The sequence below is a fragment of the Callionymus lyra genome, chromosome 11, assembly GCF_982586985.1.
Source record: "Callionymus lyra chromosome 11, fCalLyr1.hap1.1, whole genome shotgun sequence".
In the NCBI taxonomy this organism is placed as follows: domain Eukaryota; kingdom Metazoa; phylum Chordata; class Actinopteri; order Syngnathiformes; family Callionymidae; genus Callionymus; species Callionymus lyra.
Genome location: NC_141828.1, coordinates 9,418,612 through 9,438,982, shown reverse-complemented (window position 1 = coordinate 9,438,982; position 20,371 = coordinate 9,418,612). Strand labels below are relative to the sequence as shown.

Sequence of the window (20,371 nt, the reverse complement as noted above, 5' to 3'; positions counted from 1 at the left end):
ATATTATGCTTTGGAAGGAACCACATGAATTTTGCTCAAAGGCTACAAATCTACAAAAAAGTGTATTAAGACGAACAAAGAGCAAAACCTCAAGACGGTTTCTAAACTTCTTATTATGACCATTTAACCTGCTTGAAGCCGCGTGATAGAATCAAACCAGCAGCCTCTGGGTCTCAAGGACGACACCAACCGGATGAAAATATCACAGCTGACATCGATTGAGTGTCGGGATTTCAACCCTTTTTTTTTTCTTTTTTTTCCACTCGGCGCTACAGTTCTACTCGGCTGACCGAGGACGAGGCGGCGGAGCTGAAAATCCATCCGTGACCTTTAAGGCAGAAAGTTCAGGCGACAATCTGCAGATAAAAAAAAAAAAAGAAAAAAAAAGGGTGTTTGTGTCTCGTCGTCGGCAGGTCCGTGAGTGTGTTCGCGGGGTGAGGGCCGGGGACCCCCCCCGAGCCCCCCCGCCAGGTGTACAAACAGACCTGCCGGGAGCTACTTAGAGAAGTTCCCTGCCTCCAATTAGCATTAATAGCACTTAAACCGCGGGGGAAATGCACGGCGGCTTTGCTATGCTAATCAAAGGGCTGAAGAAGTGATCCGAGGATAAAAGAGGGCACAAGAATAGGGTGAGTGAAACAGAGATACACAGAGGAGAGGGGATAAAGACGGATCAGACGGAGAGAAGGTGGAAAAAAAAAAAAGAGCAAAGTCTTCAAAGGGGGTCGGCTCCACTTCAGGGTGGCCCTGAATGCCCCCGGCCGCTTCCTGAGGGGACGGACCCCGGGGCCCCGACACACTCGACGGCCCTCCTATCGGGAGGAACTCTCTCTTATAGCTTTATTGACTAACAAGCCGGGGGTCATTTGGGTGCTAAAAAAAAAAAAAAGGAGATGATGAGGTTTTTTCCTCTCGGGGCCTCCTTCAAAACAATGAACTGCCGCCCGATAGCAAACTTTTCTTGAGGGCGAGCGTTTAGAAGGGCCCGTTCTGTGGCCCCTGTTTCCGCCGCCGCCGCGCCCTCCACTGATAAGTCTAATGCGACAGCAAACACTCGCCGCTGATGAATGTGGTGGCGAGGCGGTCACGTCCGAGGGGGGGGGGAGACGTCAGCTCGTATCAAGATCTCTTTTGCTGGCGGAAAGACTAATTGCGCTCATTAATGACACGAGCTGATAAGAACAACACTGTGTTTCCATTGTGGAGGAGCCGGCGTGTCGCTCGACGCCGGGTGTCGTGACTCTTTAAGATGATGATGAGGATTGAAAGCGGGAAACACTCGAGCGTACTTGAGTCTTGTTATGATATAATAATACAGGTTTGCCAGAGTTTATGTGAGGTTTTATGGCTGTCGAATGGTTACACAAGGAGTGTTTTTGTCGAGATATGTGCTCAGTATCTGCAACTATTCAACATAAACGAGAGCTTTTTGACAGTAACATGAGTTTAAAGGAAATGAAAAGTGAAAAAAAGACTGTTTTTCAACTTTAACACTCAAAACCAGACCTGTTCCTGAACAGTACTTTTTTCAATAACAATTTTATACGATCAATTCTAATAAAAAGAGGCCATTGACTGTATTTATGAGGCCTTAAGAGGTCAAAGTACCCGTTACACTAGACAAGCGTCTTATTACTAACAATATTATTTATTACAGTATTTATTTTTTAGCATTAATTTCAAAATATATTAAAAAAAAAACATGTTTACAATTTAAGGTCTTTCTTTATATTTGTATTTTTGGGAGTATATTTTCCCCCAAAAAATTATTTCAAGCATGCCCTTTTATCATATTTTGTTTTAGCTTCGTTAAAGTGCAACTCATGACAAAAAATAACTTTATAAAGTTCTCCACCGTCTGAAATCTGGGCGAACGAGAGGTTACGAGAGCGGAGTCCATTATGACGTAATAATGGCTTCGATCCCAATCCAGCCAGCTGTAATCAAGCCCGCTTTGTTTATACAATGAGTCCCTTGGAGGTGAAGACTTCTGGGATTGATGACGCACGGTGACAAACCTTGATGTTTCACCAATCACAGCAGAGTGGGTGTGGTTATGATAAGCAAGTTTTAAGCTCAAGATATACAAAGTGTTTTCTGTGGGCGGGGCTTAAGTGGGCGGGGCTTAATGTTATTGTAGCCACTGCTAGGAAAGTTGATGAAAACAAAGTAAGGAACTACACAAAAGCTTATAAAAAACTCTTACTATAAAACACACAATAAAACATACACATACAGAAGTGTAAAAAGAAACGCAAACTAAGACTCTCATACAGATAAAAAATTACTACACACAGACAAACACAACATACATGTGGAGAGACACACACAAATGCAATGAAAAATATAAATATACATAACTATATATTACTATATATTACTATATATATTCAGTTAGTGCACACAAAGTAAGGATACACAAATACCCTAATATTCTAACTATAAAACACACAATAAAACACACAAAGAAGTGTAAAAAAAACTAAGACTAGCATGCAGATAAAAATGACTCTAAATAAAACACACAAACGCATGTAACGCATTTAAAAACAGAAATACACAACGTAGTATGTTAACATGCAGACTTATCACACAATCAATAACACACAAAATTATAATTATAATTGTGTCCCTGGATTACTGTAAAATGTGGAGCTTCTGACAAGTGTGTAACTTTATCATCAAGATCTTCACAAATGAATCAGAAGATTGTTTTAAAAGTTCGATTCATTCTGGGCCTCGACACGTGCCATGCGAAGACACACAATCCCGGTGTGCGACGTTGTGTGCAGACGGAGAAGCAGCTTCTGATGCGGGATCTTGGAGCCATCAATCTGGTGTGTGTCACCTTGTTGTTGGCCACGAGGGCTGTCACTGTTTGTCCGTCCTCTGGTGTTGCCCGGCACGTCTCCAATGACACGTGTGCACAAGCGCTGACATATCGAGACCCTCGAGTCGCCGTCGAGTGCTCGTCCACTCGCGTCCCTCGGCTTAATGTTTGACTCGGCTGCCGACGCATCACTCACGGCCGCGCCGACAGCTTGTTTGCGTGACCCGGCGAGGGCGGCGGTGCGTCAGTCGCGCCGCGCCCGGCAGAGGGAGCGTCGGACGTTCGTGCGTTTATTGTGCGTTTATTTGATCGTCGGTTGTGGACGCAAGGTGAGAAGAAGAAGAAGAAGAACTTGATGGTTTGAACTTCAACACCGTGAGTGTGTGTTTGTTAGCAGCGATATGATGGATGGTTGGCGGAAGATAAGATTAGCGGCGACCCGAGGTCAAGGATGCTAATGAGCAGCGCTGTTGGGAATTGAACTACAGACACACTAAGCCCTAAAGTGTCGACAAACTTGAATTCCATCCTGAACTCAAAGTGAACTCCAGCAAACTCACGTTGTTTCACGAATGATCCCGAAGCAGAGTTCAGCATTACACTAATAAAACCTTCTTGTTTTGTGCGCTGCTTTATCTGTGATGACAACATACACTTACACACACAAGGAGTGGCCTATACACACACACATATGACACATACGTGTGTAGATAGTAAACATGTAAAGATACACCAGATATATGAACTGAGAAACACAAACGATACACAAATACATCATACACATGAAGAGGTACAAACAAATACAAAATACACACACAAATAAAGCACACACAAGGATAGACACACACAAATATTACATTCACATGGAGATACACACAGAAACACACAACATAAACGGAGCAACACCCACAAATACAACATTCACACGGAGAGACACACACAATAGCAACATAAATAGGGGGAGACACCCACAAATACAACATACACACTAAGAGACATATACAAATACAACATACACACTATGAGACATATACAAATACAACATACACACTAAGAGACATATACAAATACAACATACACATGGTAATGCACATAAAGAGACACAGAAATACAACATACACACAAAAACACACAGAAATACAGCATACACAAGGAGAAACACACACAAATACAACATACACACCAAGAGACACATACAAATACAACATACACATGGGAATACACATAGAGACACACAAATACAACATGCACACACAAATACACAGACAAATACAGCATACACAAGGAGAGACACTCACAAATACAACATACACACTAAGAGACACATACAAATACAACATACACACTAAGAGACACATACAAATACAACATACACATGGGAATACACATAGAGACACACAAATACAACATACACAGAAATACAAACACAAATACAACATAAACACAAGGAGACACAAACAAATACAACATACACATGAAGAGACACACACAAATGCAACATACACATAGAGAGACACACAAATACAAGATACACACTGAGATACACGCACAAATAAAACATAAACACAGGGAGACGCACAAATACAACATTAACACGGAGAGACACACACAAATACAGAATACACACAGAGAGACACACACACAAATACAGAATACACACACACACAAATACATCATACACATGGAAAGACACAAACACCCCCCACCGAAACAAAAAGGAAAAAAAACACACACACTACAGTGCATAATAAAAAACGAGAAAACAAACACATACAGATGAAGACACAAGCACAAGAGACACACAAAATGAAGTAGTAAATAAGACACAATGATGGGGAAATATTGGAGGACACAACGACAGGAAGTATTGACTCACACACTCTTTTGACGTTTCAGTATCTATCTCAACTTCTCCGTCACCAAAGGGAGGCCTCGCACAACACAACACACACACACACACACACACACACACACACACGGATTGAAAAGATCAGCGGTTGTGTTTGTGGAGTGAGACACAACATTGGCAGAGAGCAGGACAAACACACTCAAATGCCACCAGTAGCTCACAGCTGGTCCGGACACAGATGGTGTTCACAGCACCATCATCATCATCATCATCATCATCAACACACTCGTCCGCTCATCATCTCTGCAGATGATGCTGATGATGATGATGACGAAGATGATGATGATGATGGAACAACAATGTCACGACAACAACAAATGGAGCTCAGTGCATCTCCTGCGTTGGTCACATGACCCTCGGAACAAGCAGCGTCTTTCAGCGACACACAGTGGAGCCGTTAGACTGATGCGTCCTCGACCAGAGGCTGACATCACTGGTCCTGCTGGAGGGTCCGAGGACAAGGAGCGACTCTGTGTGCAGGAGAGACTGACGGCACTTCCTTCACTGCTCACTTACAAGCTGCAGCAGAGGTGGAGAGTAACTGATCACATCCACTGCTCACACAGAGAGAGTCGCAGGTCGATCACAAACCAGCGCGACGAGGGGAAAACTCTTTAAATAAAAGATATGTTTTTGACTTCTTCATGAATTACATTTTTTAGTTATTTCATTAATAAAAAGATAAATCTTCACAGTGTTGCAAGTAGTTTAATATACTGAAAACTGACAATGAAGCTGCAAGAAAAGACTTTTGAAGAAGATGAAATTAATGTTCTATACAGTTATTTAAAATGTGTTTTAAATTATTATTTTTTTTGACCTTGCTCTTTATATAATTTATATAACATACTCACACAAATACAACATACACACAGAGAGACATAGAAATACAACATACACACAGAGAGACAAACACAGAAATACAACATACACACGGAGAGAAACACAGAAATACAACATACACACAAGAAAATACAACTTACACACAGAAATACAACATACACACAGAGAGACACACAGAAATACAACATACACACAGAGAGACACACAGAAATACAACATACACACAGAGAGACACAGACACAGACATACAACATACACACAGACATACAACATACACACAGACATACAACATACACACAGAGAGACACACACAGAAATACAACATACACACAGAGAGACACAGACACAGACATACAACATACACACAGACATACAACATACACACAGACATACAACATAAACACAGAGAGACACACACAGAAATACAACATACACACAGAGAGACACAGACACAGACATACAACATACACACAGACATACAACATACACACAGAGAGACACACAAAGAGACACGCACAGACATACAACATACACACAGAAATACAACATACACACAGAGAGACACACAGAAATACAACAAAAACCCAGAGAGACACACAGACATACAACATACACACAGAGAGACACGCACAGACATACAACATACACACAGAAATACAACATACACACAGAGAGACACACACAGACATACAACATACACACAGAAATACAACATACACACAGAGAGACACACAGAAATACAACAAAAACCCAGAGAGACACACAGACATACAACATACACACAGAGAGACACGCACAGACATACAACATACACACAGAAATACAACATACACACAGAGAGACACACAGAAATACAACAAAAACCCAGAGAGACACACAGACATACAACATACACACAGAGAGACACGCACAGACATACAACATACACACAGAAATACAACATACACACAGAGAGACACGCACAGACATACAACATACACACAGAAATACAACATACACACAGAGAGACACACACAGACATACAACATACACACAGAAATACAACATACACACAGAGAGACACACACAGACATACAACATACACACAGAAATACAACATACACACAGAGAGACACGCACAGACATACAACATACACACAGAGAGACACACAGAAATACAACAAAAACCCAGAGAGACACACAGAAATACAACATACACACAGAGAGACACACAGAAATACAACAAAAACCCAGAGAGACACACAGATATACAACATACACACAGAGAGACACACAGAAATACAACATACACACAGAGAGACACACAGAAATACAACAAAAACCCAGAGAGACACACAGATATACAACATACACACAGAGAGACACGCACAGACATACAACATACACACAGAGAGACACACAGAAATACAACATACACACAGAGAGACACACAGAAATACAACATACACACAGAGAGACACACAGAAATACAACATAAACACAGAGAGACACACACAGAAATACAACATACACACAGAAATACAACATAAACACAGAGAGACACACACAGAAATACAACATACACACAGAGAGACACACACAGACATACAACATACACACAGAAATACAACATACACACAGAGAGACACACAGAAATACAACATACACACAGAAATACAACACACACACAGAGAGACACGCACAGACATACAACATACACACAGAGAGACACACAGAAATACAACATAAACACAGAGAGACACACAGAAATACAACATACACACAGAGAGACACACAGAAATACAACATACACACAGAAATACACACACACACAGAGAGACACACACAGACATACAACATACACACAGAGATACACACAGAAATACAACATAAACACAGAGAGACACACAGAAATACAACATACACACAGAGAGACACACAGAAATACAACATACACACAGAGAGACACACAGAAATACAACATACAAACAGAAATACAACATACACACAGAGAGACACACAGAAATACAACTTAAACACAGTGAGACACACACAGAAATACAACATACACACAGAGAGACACACAGAAATACAACATACACACAGAAATACAACATACACACAGAAATACAACTTACACACAGAAATACAACTTACACACAGAAATACAACATACACACAGAAATACAACTTACACATGACATACACATGGAGACACAAACAATTACATCATACATACGTTTTACTTGCTCTTGTACGTTGATTTAATTAATTAACTTTGAAAGTTTTATTCATCATGATAATAACTGAGTTACATTTATTTATTTGGGAAATAAATGAATTTAGTTTTGAAAAGATTTGAGTTGTACATCATCATCGTTGTAAAAGTACAAAAATACAACATTCTCTCCACCAGCAGTTCTTTGGACAGAAACACAGAGACGTTTGAAAGTTTTTGCAACACAACAGTTGTTACTGACCATGAGTCTCTGACCTCTGACCTCTCAGGCCACGATCCTGCTCCATCCACGTCTAGACTTGACAAACACACACTTCTTCCTGCTGCAGTCAACAAACTAACTCTGAGGACCCGCGGGTCGCAGTGAAGATCGGATTCTGTTGTTGTTGACATTAAAGTTACGATGAAGACCGAGGACAGCAGTGTTGACTGAAGACACGTCGATCTGCTTCATGTTTCTGCACCATTTTAACCCTGACATTCTCTTTAAACAAACAAAATATATGGAAAAAAACATGTTTAAATTCAACTTTATGATGTAAAATAGCATTTTATTATAAAAAGTAATCATTAAACAATAACTTATTTATTAAGTATAGTCTTTATCTTCTTACTTAGGCATTTTTGTTTTTTACACAATAAAAATGTGAAAAATATTACAATTAATTCAAAGTTCATAATGTAAAATTGTATTTTATTGTAGAAATTGTTAATTAAACAATAAACCTTTGAGTTTTATAACGTAGTCTTTAGCTTCTTTTTACTAACTTTGGCTTTGTTCTTTTTAACTCAATAAAAACGTGCAAAATATTAAATGTATTCAACTTTTACAATTTAAAATTGTATCTCATCATATAAAGTAATAATTAAAACAACTATTGAATTTTATAATGTGGTCTTTAGCTCCGTTTTACTTACTTAGGCTTTTAATATATATATATATATATTTTCTTTACACAAACAATGTGCAAAATTTAAAAAATAATTTCACTAATACAATTTAATTTTTATTTATTTATTGGATTTATTAAAATAAATATATAAGAAATGAATAACATAACATATAGTTACATGTTATCATATTAAATACAAATATTATAATATTTTAAGCATTTTAGTTTAGAAGGTAAATCACTATTAACAAATAAGAAATATATTTTAAAATTTTGATAAACAACATTCTGTATTGAATTCATGTTTAGTAAATTCTTATTAATGAAAATATATATAATCAATCAGAGAAAGCAAGAATAAAAATCTGTGCGTTGGGAAATTGTGACAATAAATAAACATATCATATTTATTTGAAATGAAATAATTAATATTAAATAAATAGAAACAGAAATAAAAGTGAATAGAATATGTACTGAATTGTCGATAAACATCTTGGGAAAAATGTAAATAAACCTGCACTTTTGTTTGAAACAAACACAAGCGTGAAACTAAAGATACTCATTCATTCTAAGAAGAAGAATTAATCTTTATCGTAATCTGGTCAGAACTTTGAGCCGCATCTCAGTTTAGCGTCCATCACTTCTCTCTCTCGCCTCCATCCTTCCACAGCATCTCCTGCCTCATCACTTCTTCTCGGTCCCTCAAAAATCTCCCTCAAATTCATTCACCGGTAACCGAGTTAGAGGAAGAATCTATTCGTCCGCTGCTCCCTCATTGTCCGCCGCGTTTCCTGCCGAGCTCCGATTAAACGTTCGCATCGATCTCGCGCAAAACCGAGGCCGAAGAAATCGGATCAGAGCAGAACTAAAAGCTTTCTCGTAAATCAATCAAGACGCTTGAATAACTTACTGTAGTACCGGAGTACGTTTGAGGGGTTGGCGTGTCGGCTTGAATACGGCATCGCCGGGAGCCATTATGTTGTTGTGGAGTCAATAAGTGGTTTTGGCTTCATGGACTGGTCTGAGCCACAGGTTAAGAAAACTACATTTTTGTGTGTGCATGCGTAGTGGTGGCGGCGGACTGGCTCCGGGTCCGGCCGTAACAAGGGTCGGGTAAATTCCTCACCTGGGTGTTCAGGTACTTAAGACGTGTCACGGGCGACTTTGACGGACAGATGGATCGTCTCGGGAGAGAACAAGTTCAATGTAACGATTGGATTGTGTGGTTTAGTCTTGAGCCTATTTTACTAACTTGGACTTTTTTAAAACTTAAAAAACAACCTTTTAAAAAATAAATAATGTGCCTTTGACTGCATTTTTGTGAACCTCATCAGATCAAAAATCATGTCGAAAACTTGACATTTTATTTTGTAAATATGACTTATATCGTCCAATTTTGTAGTTTTTTGCGAGTATTTATTACCCTTTAAATAGATTTAATGTAAAAATAATATTTGGAAAAACATCCTTTATATCAGATTTAAAATAAAACTTATAAACGAACACAATGAAATAATAATTTCTGCTACATTTTATTTCTTGATTTTATACTTTTTTTGCTCTTTTATATTTGCTTGACGGCCCCTCACGACAGCCAATGCATAAAAAGAAGAGCTACATTACTTGGTGTGATTAGGGGCCGTCAAGCAAAAAAAAAAAAAAAGAGAAAAGGGAAAAAAAAAGAAGGTTATTACAATTTAGGCTAAAGCTGCATTATTTAATAAAGCTTTATTTTTTGTAACTTTATTTAAAGTCCCTTAATTATACAACAACTTATCAAAAGAAAAAAAAAAGCATTTATAGCGTCATTATGCCATGACACTATAAAAAGAGATCATTTTTGTGTAAAATATAACTTGATATACATTAGGTTCTTCATATATACCGTATATACTAATATACAGGAGAGTTAAGGCCGTTCTGGGAAAAAAATGGTGGTCCCTCAAAATATTGACCCTTCAGGAACTTTCACTTTTTGCCACATTAATGGCTGTAAATTGAGTTTATTTTAAAGGAACAATAACTTTACACTGTTATATAAACTTTACACAGACTACTTTACATTGTGTCAAAGTGACATTTTGTCAGTGTTCCCTTATGAAAAGATAAACTTAAATATCTGCAGAAATGTGAGAGTGTGTTCTCACTTTTGTGATACACTATATACAAAGAAAATAGAATTAAAAAAAAGTATGAAGCCATTATAAACATTTAAAGTTCGACTGTGACCCCACGAGGGCCACAAATATACAGTCAAAGGGCCTCTTTAAAAAAAAAAAAAAAGGAATACGTCGTGTTTATTTATTTATTTTCACCTCTAAGAAGAGATGTCGAGGAAAAAAAAGAGTGGACTAATCACGTACAAGCGTTTATAGATCTGTGGATATTTCCCTGGTGTGCGATGCTCTCGCTAGAGTCTCTTGTTCCTGGACGCTCCAGCACTTCCTCTCCTCCATCAGACAGAATCAACTTGCAGATTAAATGTTTGTGAGCGCTATTGATTTATGGAATTGAACACCGGTGCACCCCGTGTGTGTGTGTGTCGGTGTGTGTGTGTGTGTGTGTGTGCACAGGGCGATGGCCTGCATTAAAAAGAGTAATAACCTCACAGATGGCGAGGGGCTGGTCCAGAGCAGGCGATGTGATGGAGAACAATCGTTGAGGCTTGATTGCTCAAGGAGCACAAGGCAGACCTGACAGGAGGAGGGTCTCCAGGATGTGTGCGACCAGAGGGATGTTGGGGGGGCGGCGAGGCGGGCAGGGAGGGGTGGGGGGGTCCTGTTTAAGTTTTAACTAGGCCTGGCTTCGCCATTACAAAGTCTGACAATGATGTGGGTTGTTACACACACAGAGTAGATCAAATCAACTTTCATAAGCTGCTCCAGGGTTTCATCTCCTTGATTCATCATCACCTCAAGTGAGCGGGAAACATCCGGACCCCCCACCCAACCCCACACCCCTCCCTACGGACAGATGATTCAGTATTATACGTAAAGGTGCAAAAGTCAGCCGGTGTAAAAGGACCATAAATCCACCTGTCACTTATGCAAAGTGATGTAAATGGGCTCCGTGATTAAGACACAGAGTCATTTAAAAAACAGGGAACCGGCGGCACCTTGACACTCCGGCTCCGGCTCGCTACAAACGTACTACCGCACACACACACACACACACACACACACATGTGATAACTCAATTCCCGACTAAAAAAAAAAAAGAAGGAGGCTCACGTAGACACACACGCTTCGCCAACACTGGAAATCCCTCGCCGCCCCTCGCTCGCCCGCCAGAGCAGTTTATCAAGTAATTATTGTTTGATTACAGCGTTTCATTATCTGCGCTGATTGAGTCACAACCGGCGGCGAAAAAGGTCAAGCGCCATTAACGCGCCGCTGCCGAAACATATTTTCCAACGCGGCGCTCCCGTGTTTGCCCTCCCTCGCGCCTCCTGAAAGAGCTAATTGCGGATGCATTTGTTTGAGGAAGCGCCTGATCCCGGCCCCCCTCTGTCGCCCACCCTCCAAAATCCCGACCAGACGGAATATCAATGGTGACCGAGCGTTCTCTCCCAGAACACGCGTGGAACAAAAAAAAAAAACACAGGTCCACATGGGAGCAGTTTGGGAGCGAATCCAATCACACTTAACGACCGATGATCGTCCGACGCCGCTCAAAAATCAGTTTGGGGGGGACAAAGAGAAGCTCCGTGACTCCCTTTAGAAGGATAATCCCACTTAAATGACGTTGTTAATCATTTTCGCCGTCAGCCCAAACTCGCAGGTATCGTGTCCAGTTTTTGAAATCAATTAAATTACGATTCGTAAGGTTATAAATTCATTATTTTAACGGCTCTACTTCATGCATGCTCTGCCCTTTACCGGGTCGTAGCAACATCCTGTTTGAAAGACATTTGGTAGAATTTGGCGAAAAAGACAAACAGAATGAAACGTTGCCAAGTGGGTGTTGAGTGAGTTTAAAAATGCTCGTAATCTTCAACCCGATGTGAAGACGGTTCTGCCCAAAGAAAGACGTACAAATAATAATCAATCATTCTGAACCAAAAGTGTTTAATTCCTGAAGCTAGTGCCTGGTTGGTCCTAATAAAGCATCCCTTTCACTCCACCTCGTCTTCACTCTCTTCTTCGCCTCAAATATATGTGAACTATATTAAAGATTTGTGTATAAAAAATGGTATTTCGTCATTTTACAGATTTGTAAAAGTGAGATTAAAAATGAGAGACTCAAAGTAGAGCTTCGGCTCCTTCATTTCAACAGGGATGTAAGTATTTCCCAGGAACTTGCCAGTTTTGTTCCATTTGTGTTATGGTTGAAATGTGTCTTTGTTGTGACTCAGAACAAAACTCTTCAGAATCTTGTCGTTGATCCAAAGATTGACTCGATGCAGGGAGTCGAGAGAAAGGATGTCAAGAGGATCGTACCTGGGCGGGAAGGAGATCTCCAGCTCGTGCAGTCGATCCTTGAACACTGACAGCTCCTTGTCGAACTGTAGAAGCTGAGAGAACAAAGGAAGACATGCAGTTATAGGGCAAGAATGTAAAGCAACGTTATCTCCAAAATAATTTAACTAGGCTTTCTATCAAAGTCAAAATAAACAGCATTATGAAAGTCTTATAATACATGGCAACTTATAACATCATCTATATTAATAAAAATAAAATAAAAAAGTATTTTGAAACCATCATAACCTCTTTAAAGCATAGTAATTGTATTATAAAGTATTAAATATGGGATGGGATTCATTTTCAGGGACAAGAAATACAAAGAGAACAAGAGAAATGAAGAATAGTCTTTAAACAACAAGAACAAAACTCTATTTTGAGTTGAACAAGTAATGAATAACAAAAACATTTGTTAGTTTTCAGAATGATTTCTACATGATACTACTTATATAGTTAAACCTTATAATTATTATTCTAGTATAGACTGCAAAAAAATGACCAGAAACTGTTTCCTTCAACTGAGAAAAAATAATCTAAACTCAAAACATGATCTGGAGCTTGTAATCCATGTGTTTGTGTTTTCTCGTTCTGACTATTTTCGTGTCTAAACAAGAAGGATCTGTCTCGCCTGAAGTTAATATAAACCTTTAATTAATTCTGAGCTGCTCTAGTAGAAGAACTCACATTTCCCCGATCCTTAAAACTCTTCACTGGCTGCCAGTTTCTTTCAGGATCAACTTTAAAATTCTGGTTCTAACTTTCAGATCTATTCATGCTAAGACCTTCCATCAGTAGATTCTGATCCAGACTTACACCCCAGCTCGGGCTCTGATGTCCGTGGATCAGAATCTACTGATGGTTCCTGAACACACACACACCACACCGTCTTATGTTGTCTTGGCCTTATAGAGTTTTTAATATTGTAATGTATTATTAACTGTGTATTGCTGTTGATTGTTCAATCGTTTGTGACCCTGGTCACTGACTTACTGACTTATCAGGGCCACACAAATACAGTTAAAGGGTCACACAAGTAATTACCTCAGGTTTTCAACATTTCCCTCTCTACGCCCCACTCCCTCCCATTGAACTCAGCCCTGCCAGTCATTAGTAAAACGTTGGTTTCTTGCTTAGATTTTTACTTAGTTTACTACTTGTGATGGAACTTTTCTTTTTTGCCTTTAGAACGTTCGGATTCTCTAGATAAGATAAGATCTCTAGATTTAAAAGTGAACAAATATATTTTTAACTAACTAGCTATAAGTTTGTCTAATGGAAATTTGATTTACAAGCCAACAACTCCGGGCGCCTCAGAAACGACGGGAACTCTTCCAAGGTTTCCGGTCGGTCTTCCGCGGTGCACTTCCCGCCCTGTCCTACAGGGGGGGGGGGGGGGGTCCACCCTTTCTCCGAGCTGACAGCGCGTCCACACACTCGTCATCAATCATGTCTCCACACACAGCTGTACGTCGCGCACACACACTTCCCTCAATTTGCCGCCTTTCACAAAAGCCATAAATCATTAGTGAAGAGTGCAATTAGCAGCTTCCTTGTACACATTAATTATCCGGGAGACGAACAGGTAGCTAGCACACCTGCATGACTGACTCCCGGAGAGAGTGACAGCCACGTTCCCCGGCAACCCCTTTTTCGAAAACAAACCCCCCACTCCCCTAACTCTCGGTTGTAAACCCCGGACCACCCTGTACAGGGTTTGACGGCGGCGGACATTAATGACGTTACACGAGTGTTAGAAACGGGCGGTGATGGCTACACGATGAAATATCAACAGCGATGACAACGGTGGATAACATTCGGAAGGACGTCCTGGGGCAGCCGGAGGAGGGGGGTCCGGGGGGGCTGTCATGTGAGTGTGATGATATCAGTGGCAAGGTAACTACTGTCCTCCATCTACACTGACATATTTATGTCTGACTGCGTGTGAACGTCTTTGTCCCGCCGACGTATAAACAGGCCAGAGAAAGAGAGGAAAGGGGGGGGGAGATAGATAAATAAATAAATAAATAAATGTCCGGGGGGTCCGCGCTCGTGGCCGTGTGTGATTGTGCTGCCAGTGGTGTAGAACAGCGGCCATTACTTGCCGCCAGAAGGGCCTCCCAGTGTGAGTCGCGGCGCCGGTTCAGGAGGGCAGATGTGCAGCATTCATCAAACTCACGGCGCCGGGGTCAGAGGAGAGACTCACACACTGTGGATGAGGGATGGAGGAGGCGAGGGATGCGACCTCACGCGCCGCCGTGCGAGCGCTCGCGTCCTCCTCCCCGACCCCCCCGGTCGCTCGTCCGATGAATTGCTTCGACACGATCGACGTCTTCGGCTCGACGACGGTGTTAATAAAGCATATTTAGAGTCGATGTTTGCGGAGCTACTGCTGGAGGAACATCAGTTCCATGTGTTTCTGAAGGTTGAATTCAACAACTGCGTGTTTGGTGTCGGGATCAACTTCCTTCCAGCATTTATATATATATAAATATATATAAATATACGTTTCTGCCTTTCCTATTGTTTATTTTGTTTCAAAACTCTTTGAGATTGTTTGTTTTGATTGTTTTCGGGGCTTTGAGTTCATGACGAAGCAACAAAGTTTTCTTTTTAATTACATTTATTTAACAATAACTGTCACTTAGAGCAAGATTTAATCGTTTCAGGACTTTTTTTCTTTTTTCGTCACTTCAGAACTTTTTTACACCCTGTGTTTTCTCAGGGTCAAAGTGACCCGGAGGCTGGAAAAAAACATGTACAAGAGGTAGATTAGAAATGAAGTGAAATAAAGAGCCTTTATATCTTGTTGACAACATGTCTTGTGATCATAAATCAGTTAATAAAATGAAATAAAATACACAAAAACTATAACTTTATATTAGTTTTATCCTATTTTTCCAAGACCCCTCACAACAACCATTTAAAAGGAAAATACATATTCGATGGACAAATTATTTAATGTTTAAATTGTAATTGAAGTTGAATCCTTTAATAAATTGAAGGATTTATTTAATTTACTTTCACATTTAAAGTAATATTGTGCGACTACTGTGTTACTTGAGTCGTGTTTGTCACATACATAAACTTTAAAGGGGCAGCAGTTGGATCAACGCTCAGTTCTGGCTCGACTCTGGATTTGAACCTCAGACCTCATAGCTGTACTCGTGTCATTTCCAAAAGCACTTTTTCTACTACGAGTCTGGGTTTCGCGACGTATTCTATATATATATACTTTAAAGTAAATTCTTCCATTAGGTGCCAGCGCTCAAGAGACTTTGACGAAGAGCTTCAAAAACCGGCGAAAAGTTAATGACGACGAGTGACATATGGCCGCGTGTGTCCGCCGTGTGTTAAGTGATTGTCGAGTCATTCGTTCAGGCGGACGAGGAGAAAAAAAAAAACCTCCTGCGGGGTCTGAGATTTCACACTACATTTAATCGCGGGTCAATTAAGCAGAATGCTCTGCTGCCGAGTGCTTGAAGGAAACAGCTTCCGCCGGTCGGAGGCCTCGTGACATTACGCCGCCGCCCGTAGTTTGTCAACCGGAAACGTCCTTGAGAAGTGGAGGAAGGAGGAGGATGAAGAAGTGTGTCACCAGCTCACTGACTTCACCCCTCATGATGGGTACCCTCCTAAATCAGAGGGCAGGTAATAGTTAAAGCTAAAAAAAAAGAAAAGAAGGTGGATTGGTGGTTCCCGTCCAATGAGTGTCCGGCACCTGTAATTGAGCTTTGATTTACGTGTTGTCCGGCGCTTCGCCATCACAACACCTGCTGCCAGTAAAAACCATCAATAAACACGGAGGTGAAAGGTCATTTAATTTGATTTTTACACCTCACACTTGGTTTTCATGGCAGACGCCCATATTTTTCCTCCTTTTACGGCGTCTTCATTACTTCCTGTGGAAAACCGATAAAGTGTCAGTGACAGGGCGGGCGCGCTCTTGAGCAAGAGCTCACTCCAGAGCAGCCGGAACCAATTCTCACGACCATTAACGTCCTTTTTTTCGTCCCCCCCCGAAAAAAAAGTCGGGATATAAAATCTAAACTGGAAGAGCAGTCCTGTCCTACAATTGACTGAACATAAACAGAGAGCATCATGGGAGATTGGCCGACAAGGACTCGCGGTCGAGCCACGACTTCTCAGGAGTGAATTATTTTCTTAATCAAGACGAAATATATACGAAATATCCAAATATTCTGCTCACACTTGCAAACTATTTTGAATTACGTGTATTACTCGATGTTCAAGTCAAAAGTCTATAAATAAGCTTCATGATGCAACACAAAAAACCCTTCAACAGTGTTTTTTTTGTTGAAAATTAAAAGCATTATTAAAAAAACAAACATTTCAGGTTGTTTTCCATCAGTATTATTTTTGGTTGGAAAATCATGTGTGTGACAGGCTTAGGCTTTGTGTAACCAGGGGCTTCATGTACTAAGAGGTCGTACACACAAAAAACCCTCGGACATACTTTTCCACGTCAAAGTTAATATGTATCAATAAGGAAATGAGCGTTAAAAAGGTCGGACTTCAGGACAAGTTTGTAGGTGGCGTACGACATTATTTACTGCTCAGATGCATGTCAGCCTCACTGGTCATGTTGAGATGTTCACATACAAGTATTATTTAATTGATTTAAATTACAGATTTACACTTTTATTCTTGTTAAACTCCATTTTAAGATGCTTCAAATAAGCGCCTGATCGTCTCTGTGAATAAAGTATTCGCGTTAATAACCCTGTATGTAAAATATAAACATGTACACCGGAGCTCGTCTGCAAGTATGTGATACATGTTAGAAATGTTCTAAATTAATGAAAATAGACTGTAAATCCAGTTTAATTCATGTTTTTATTAGTTTTTTCTGATCATGGAGAAAAATAAATAAAATACAGACTCTGGTTCATTTAAATATGATTTAAATATGTAAATGAGGGCGTGGAAAGGGACGAACAAGTCTGCGTTTATTTCCACTTCTATTTGGATTCACAAAGGAAAATTGCTTGTATTTGTGCTCACACAGATTCATACGTCTGACTATTTTAGCACGAGCACCTTTTTCTGGAGTTGATTGTACGACTGGTTTTAGTAGAAAATCCACAAACTTCTTTGTACATGAGGCCCTGTGTACTTCTATAGAACTTATACAACATAGAGACGTGTTAAAAATATCAAGGAGTGATAGTTTCTTTCGAGTTTTTTTCAAAATTCTTTGACTTTTTATTTTTGCATTCTTTAGATTTAAAGCATTGCCAGGGTCGATAAAACTGTAGCTACTGTTACGGGGAAACATGTATTTATATATTATCTTTTATATATATTTTTTCATCTTTTTGAAGTTTCTCTATCATTTTGGAGGATTCTTGATCCTTAGCTTAGCTTTAAAACTGGGATATCTTAAGAGTCACAAGAGTAAAGTATAAACAGTTTTGAGTAAAATGTGCTCAAACCCATCATATAAAATGACTCTGAAGGTCACATCTGGTCCTTGAGCATTTCAGGTCCTGATCTTTTGTTCCGTTTCCTAATTATAAGTAGAACTAAAATGACTTTTTTTGTGCTTTTCAAACAACCTCACTCCCTCTTGGTGAACTCAGCTCTGCAGTTGTAAGTAAGTAAGTAAGTAATTTTTATTAATTTAGCGCTTTTCCAGACCAGGGTCACAAAGCGCTTAAACAATCAAAACAAACCTCAATAAAATATATACTTTAAAGGTCAAGATAAAACTGATGCATACTCGACTGAAAACCTGTTCTTTCCCATGATGCATCCTTCTCTCCTCTCCGAGTATATTTACACGGTTATTACAGGTTATTTAGTGCATGAAACGGGGTCAACGGGACCTTGTGTTGTACATTCCGGGGGCTCTTAGGACGACGAAGCAATCAGAGATACTATGAGAGGATTATGTGCTCAATAAATTCCCCGCATGGCTCCGTTTTTTAAGAAGCCGGGGTTCTCCTGTGGAAATAAGAAGTGGCGAGTTCAAGTAAACAACACCTTTCTACTCCCTTAAGGACCTTTTAGATAATTAAAACCTCGCTTTTATTGGCTCATAACGCAGGTGAGTTACACTTCCAAAAAAAACCTGCGTCGATAAATACACATCCCATCAGATCCCTTTTTTTTTACGCCCTCCTTCTCTTCCCGACGAGTAGAGAATTTTGGGGGGGCCCCCCGGAATGACACTTTTAAAAATGTCCCCTTCTCGTGTTTTAAAAGGGCTTTTGAGTAATGGGAAGGGGAAACGCTGCCAGCATGACAAGAAGAAGCCGGGGCCAGACAGAAAGGTTCATCACTTTCAAACACACACACACACACACACACACACACACACACACACACATCTGCCCGCCGCACACTGATAAAGTTACAATAAAGAGATAGTGAAACAAAATCGATGCCGGACGGAGGCGGACGCTCGTGCACCGACGCACACAAGGCGCCTCCACGCACGCCCTTTTCCCCATCCCTTTCCCGGCTGAAGCCCCCCGGGCGTGCCCCCTTTTTGACGCCCGCCAGCGCACCCCAGGAAAAAAATTTAATCTTCCCAAATACTCATCAGGGCTTCTCCATCGCGGCGCCCCCGTGACAGCGCCGGGGATAATTAATTATACAATTTCGATGGGAATATCGACTAAACAAACCTATTAATCATCGCAGAAGTCAATAGGCATGGACACATTCAATCATGTCCCGGCCAATGATTACTCCTCTCAAAATACTATAATTATTTTCAAGAGCTGCCTCGAATTAAATTTCTGTCAAGCTGGTACAAGTCATGTAGTTGATGAAGGATGCAATGGATTTTTTTTTTACTCACCCCCCCCCTCCCCTCCCTTGAGGGGGGAGTGAAGGGAGGAACATTTATCCTTTCGGAAAGGTAGTTTGTTTTATAAGGATCATAACACGGTGTGTTTAACTAGACCATGACCATCAGATTATCTCTGAGGCGCCCATTATGCCATCTATCATGTTTGGGGGCGAGCGAGGAGGGGGTGAGACGCCTCAGACCCACCGTTACAACATCACCCCTTCTCCCCCCCCGACGACCAGATTACTCCTCGGGTTGTGTAGTAAACATGAACATACGTCGGGGGAAATTGAATTTAAGGCTCTAAGAGCGGAAGCGCATCAATTCCTGTAGCAGTCGGTTAAAGAAATGCGACTTGAATGTGCCACAAACGTAGGAATAAATATTCTCCGAGCCAAAGG

General features: G+C 40.4%; 1 protein-coding gene across 2 annotated transcripts in view; it reads right to left on the bottom strand.

Moving 5' to 3' along the window:
• The window catches only part of inpp5a (inositol polyphosphate-5-phosphatase A), a 183,580-nt gene that overhangs the window by 22,985 nt on the left and 140,224 nt on the right, over positions 1-20,371 (bottom strand). For both annotated transcript variants that reach the window (XM_087802985.1, XM_087802983.1), the window contains exon 12: positions 13,133-13,206. In XM_087802985.1, coding sequence (XP_087659111.1) covers positions 13,133-13,206 — 74 coding nt within the window. The remainder of the gene's footprint in view (positions 1-13,132; positions 13,207-20,371) is intronic.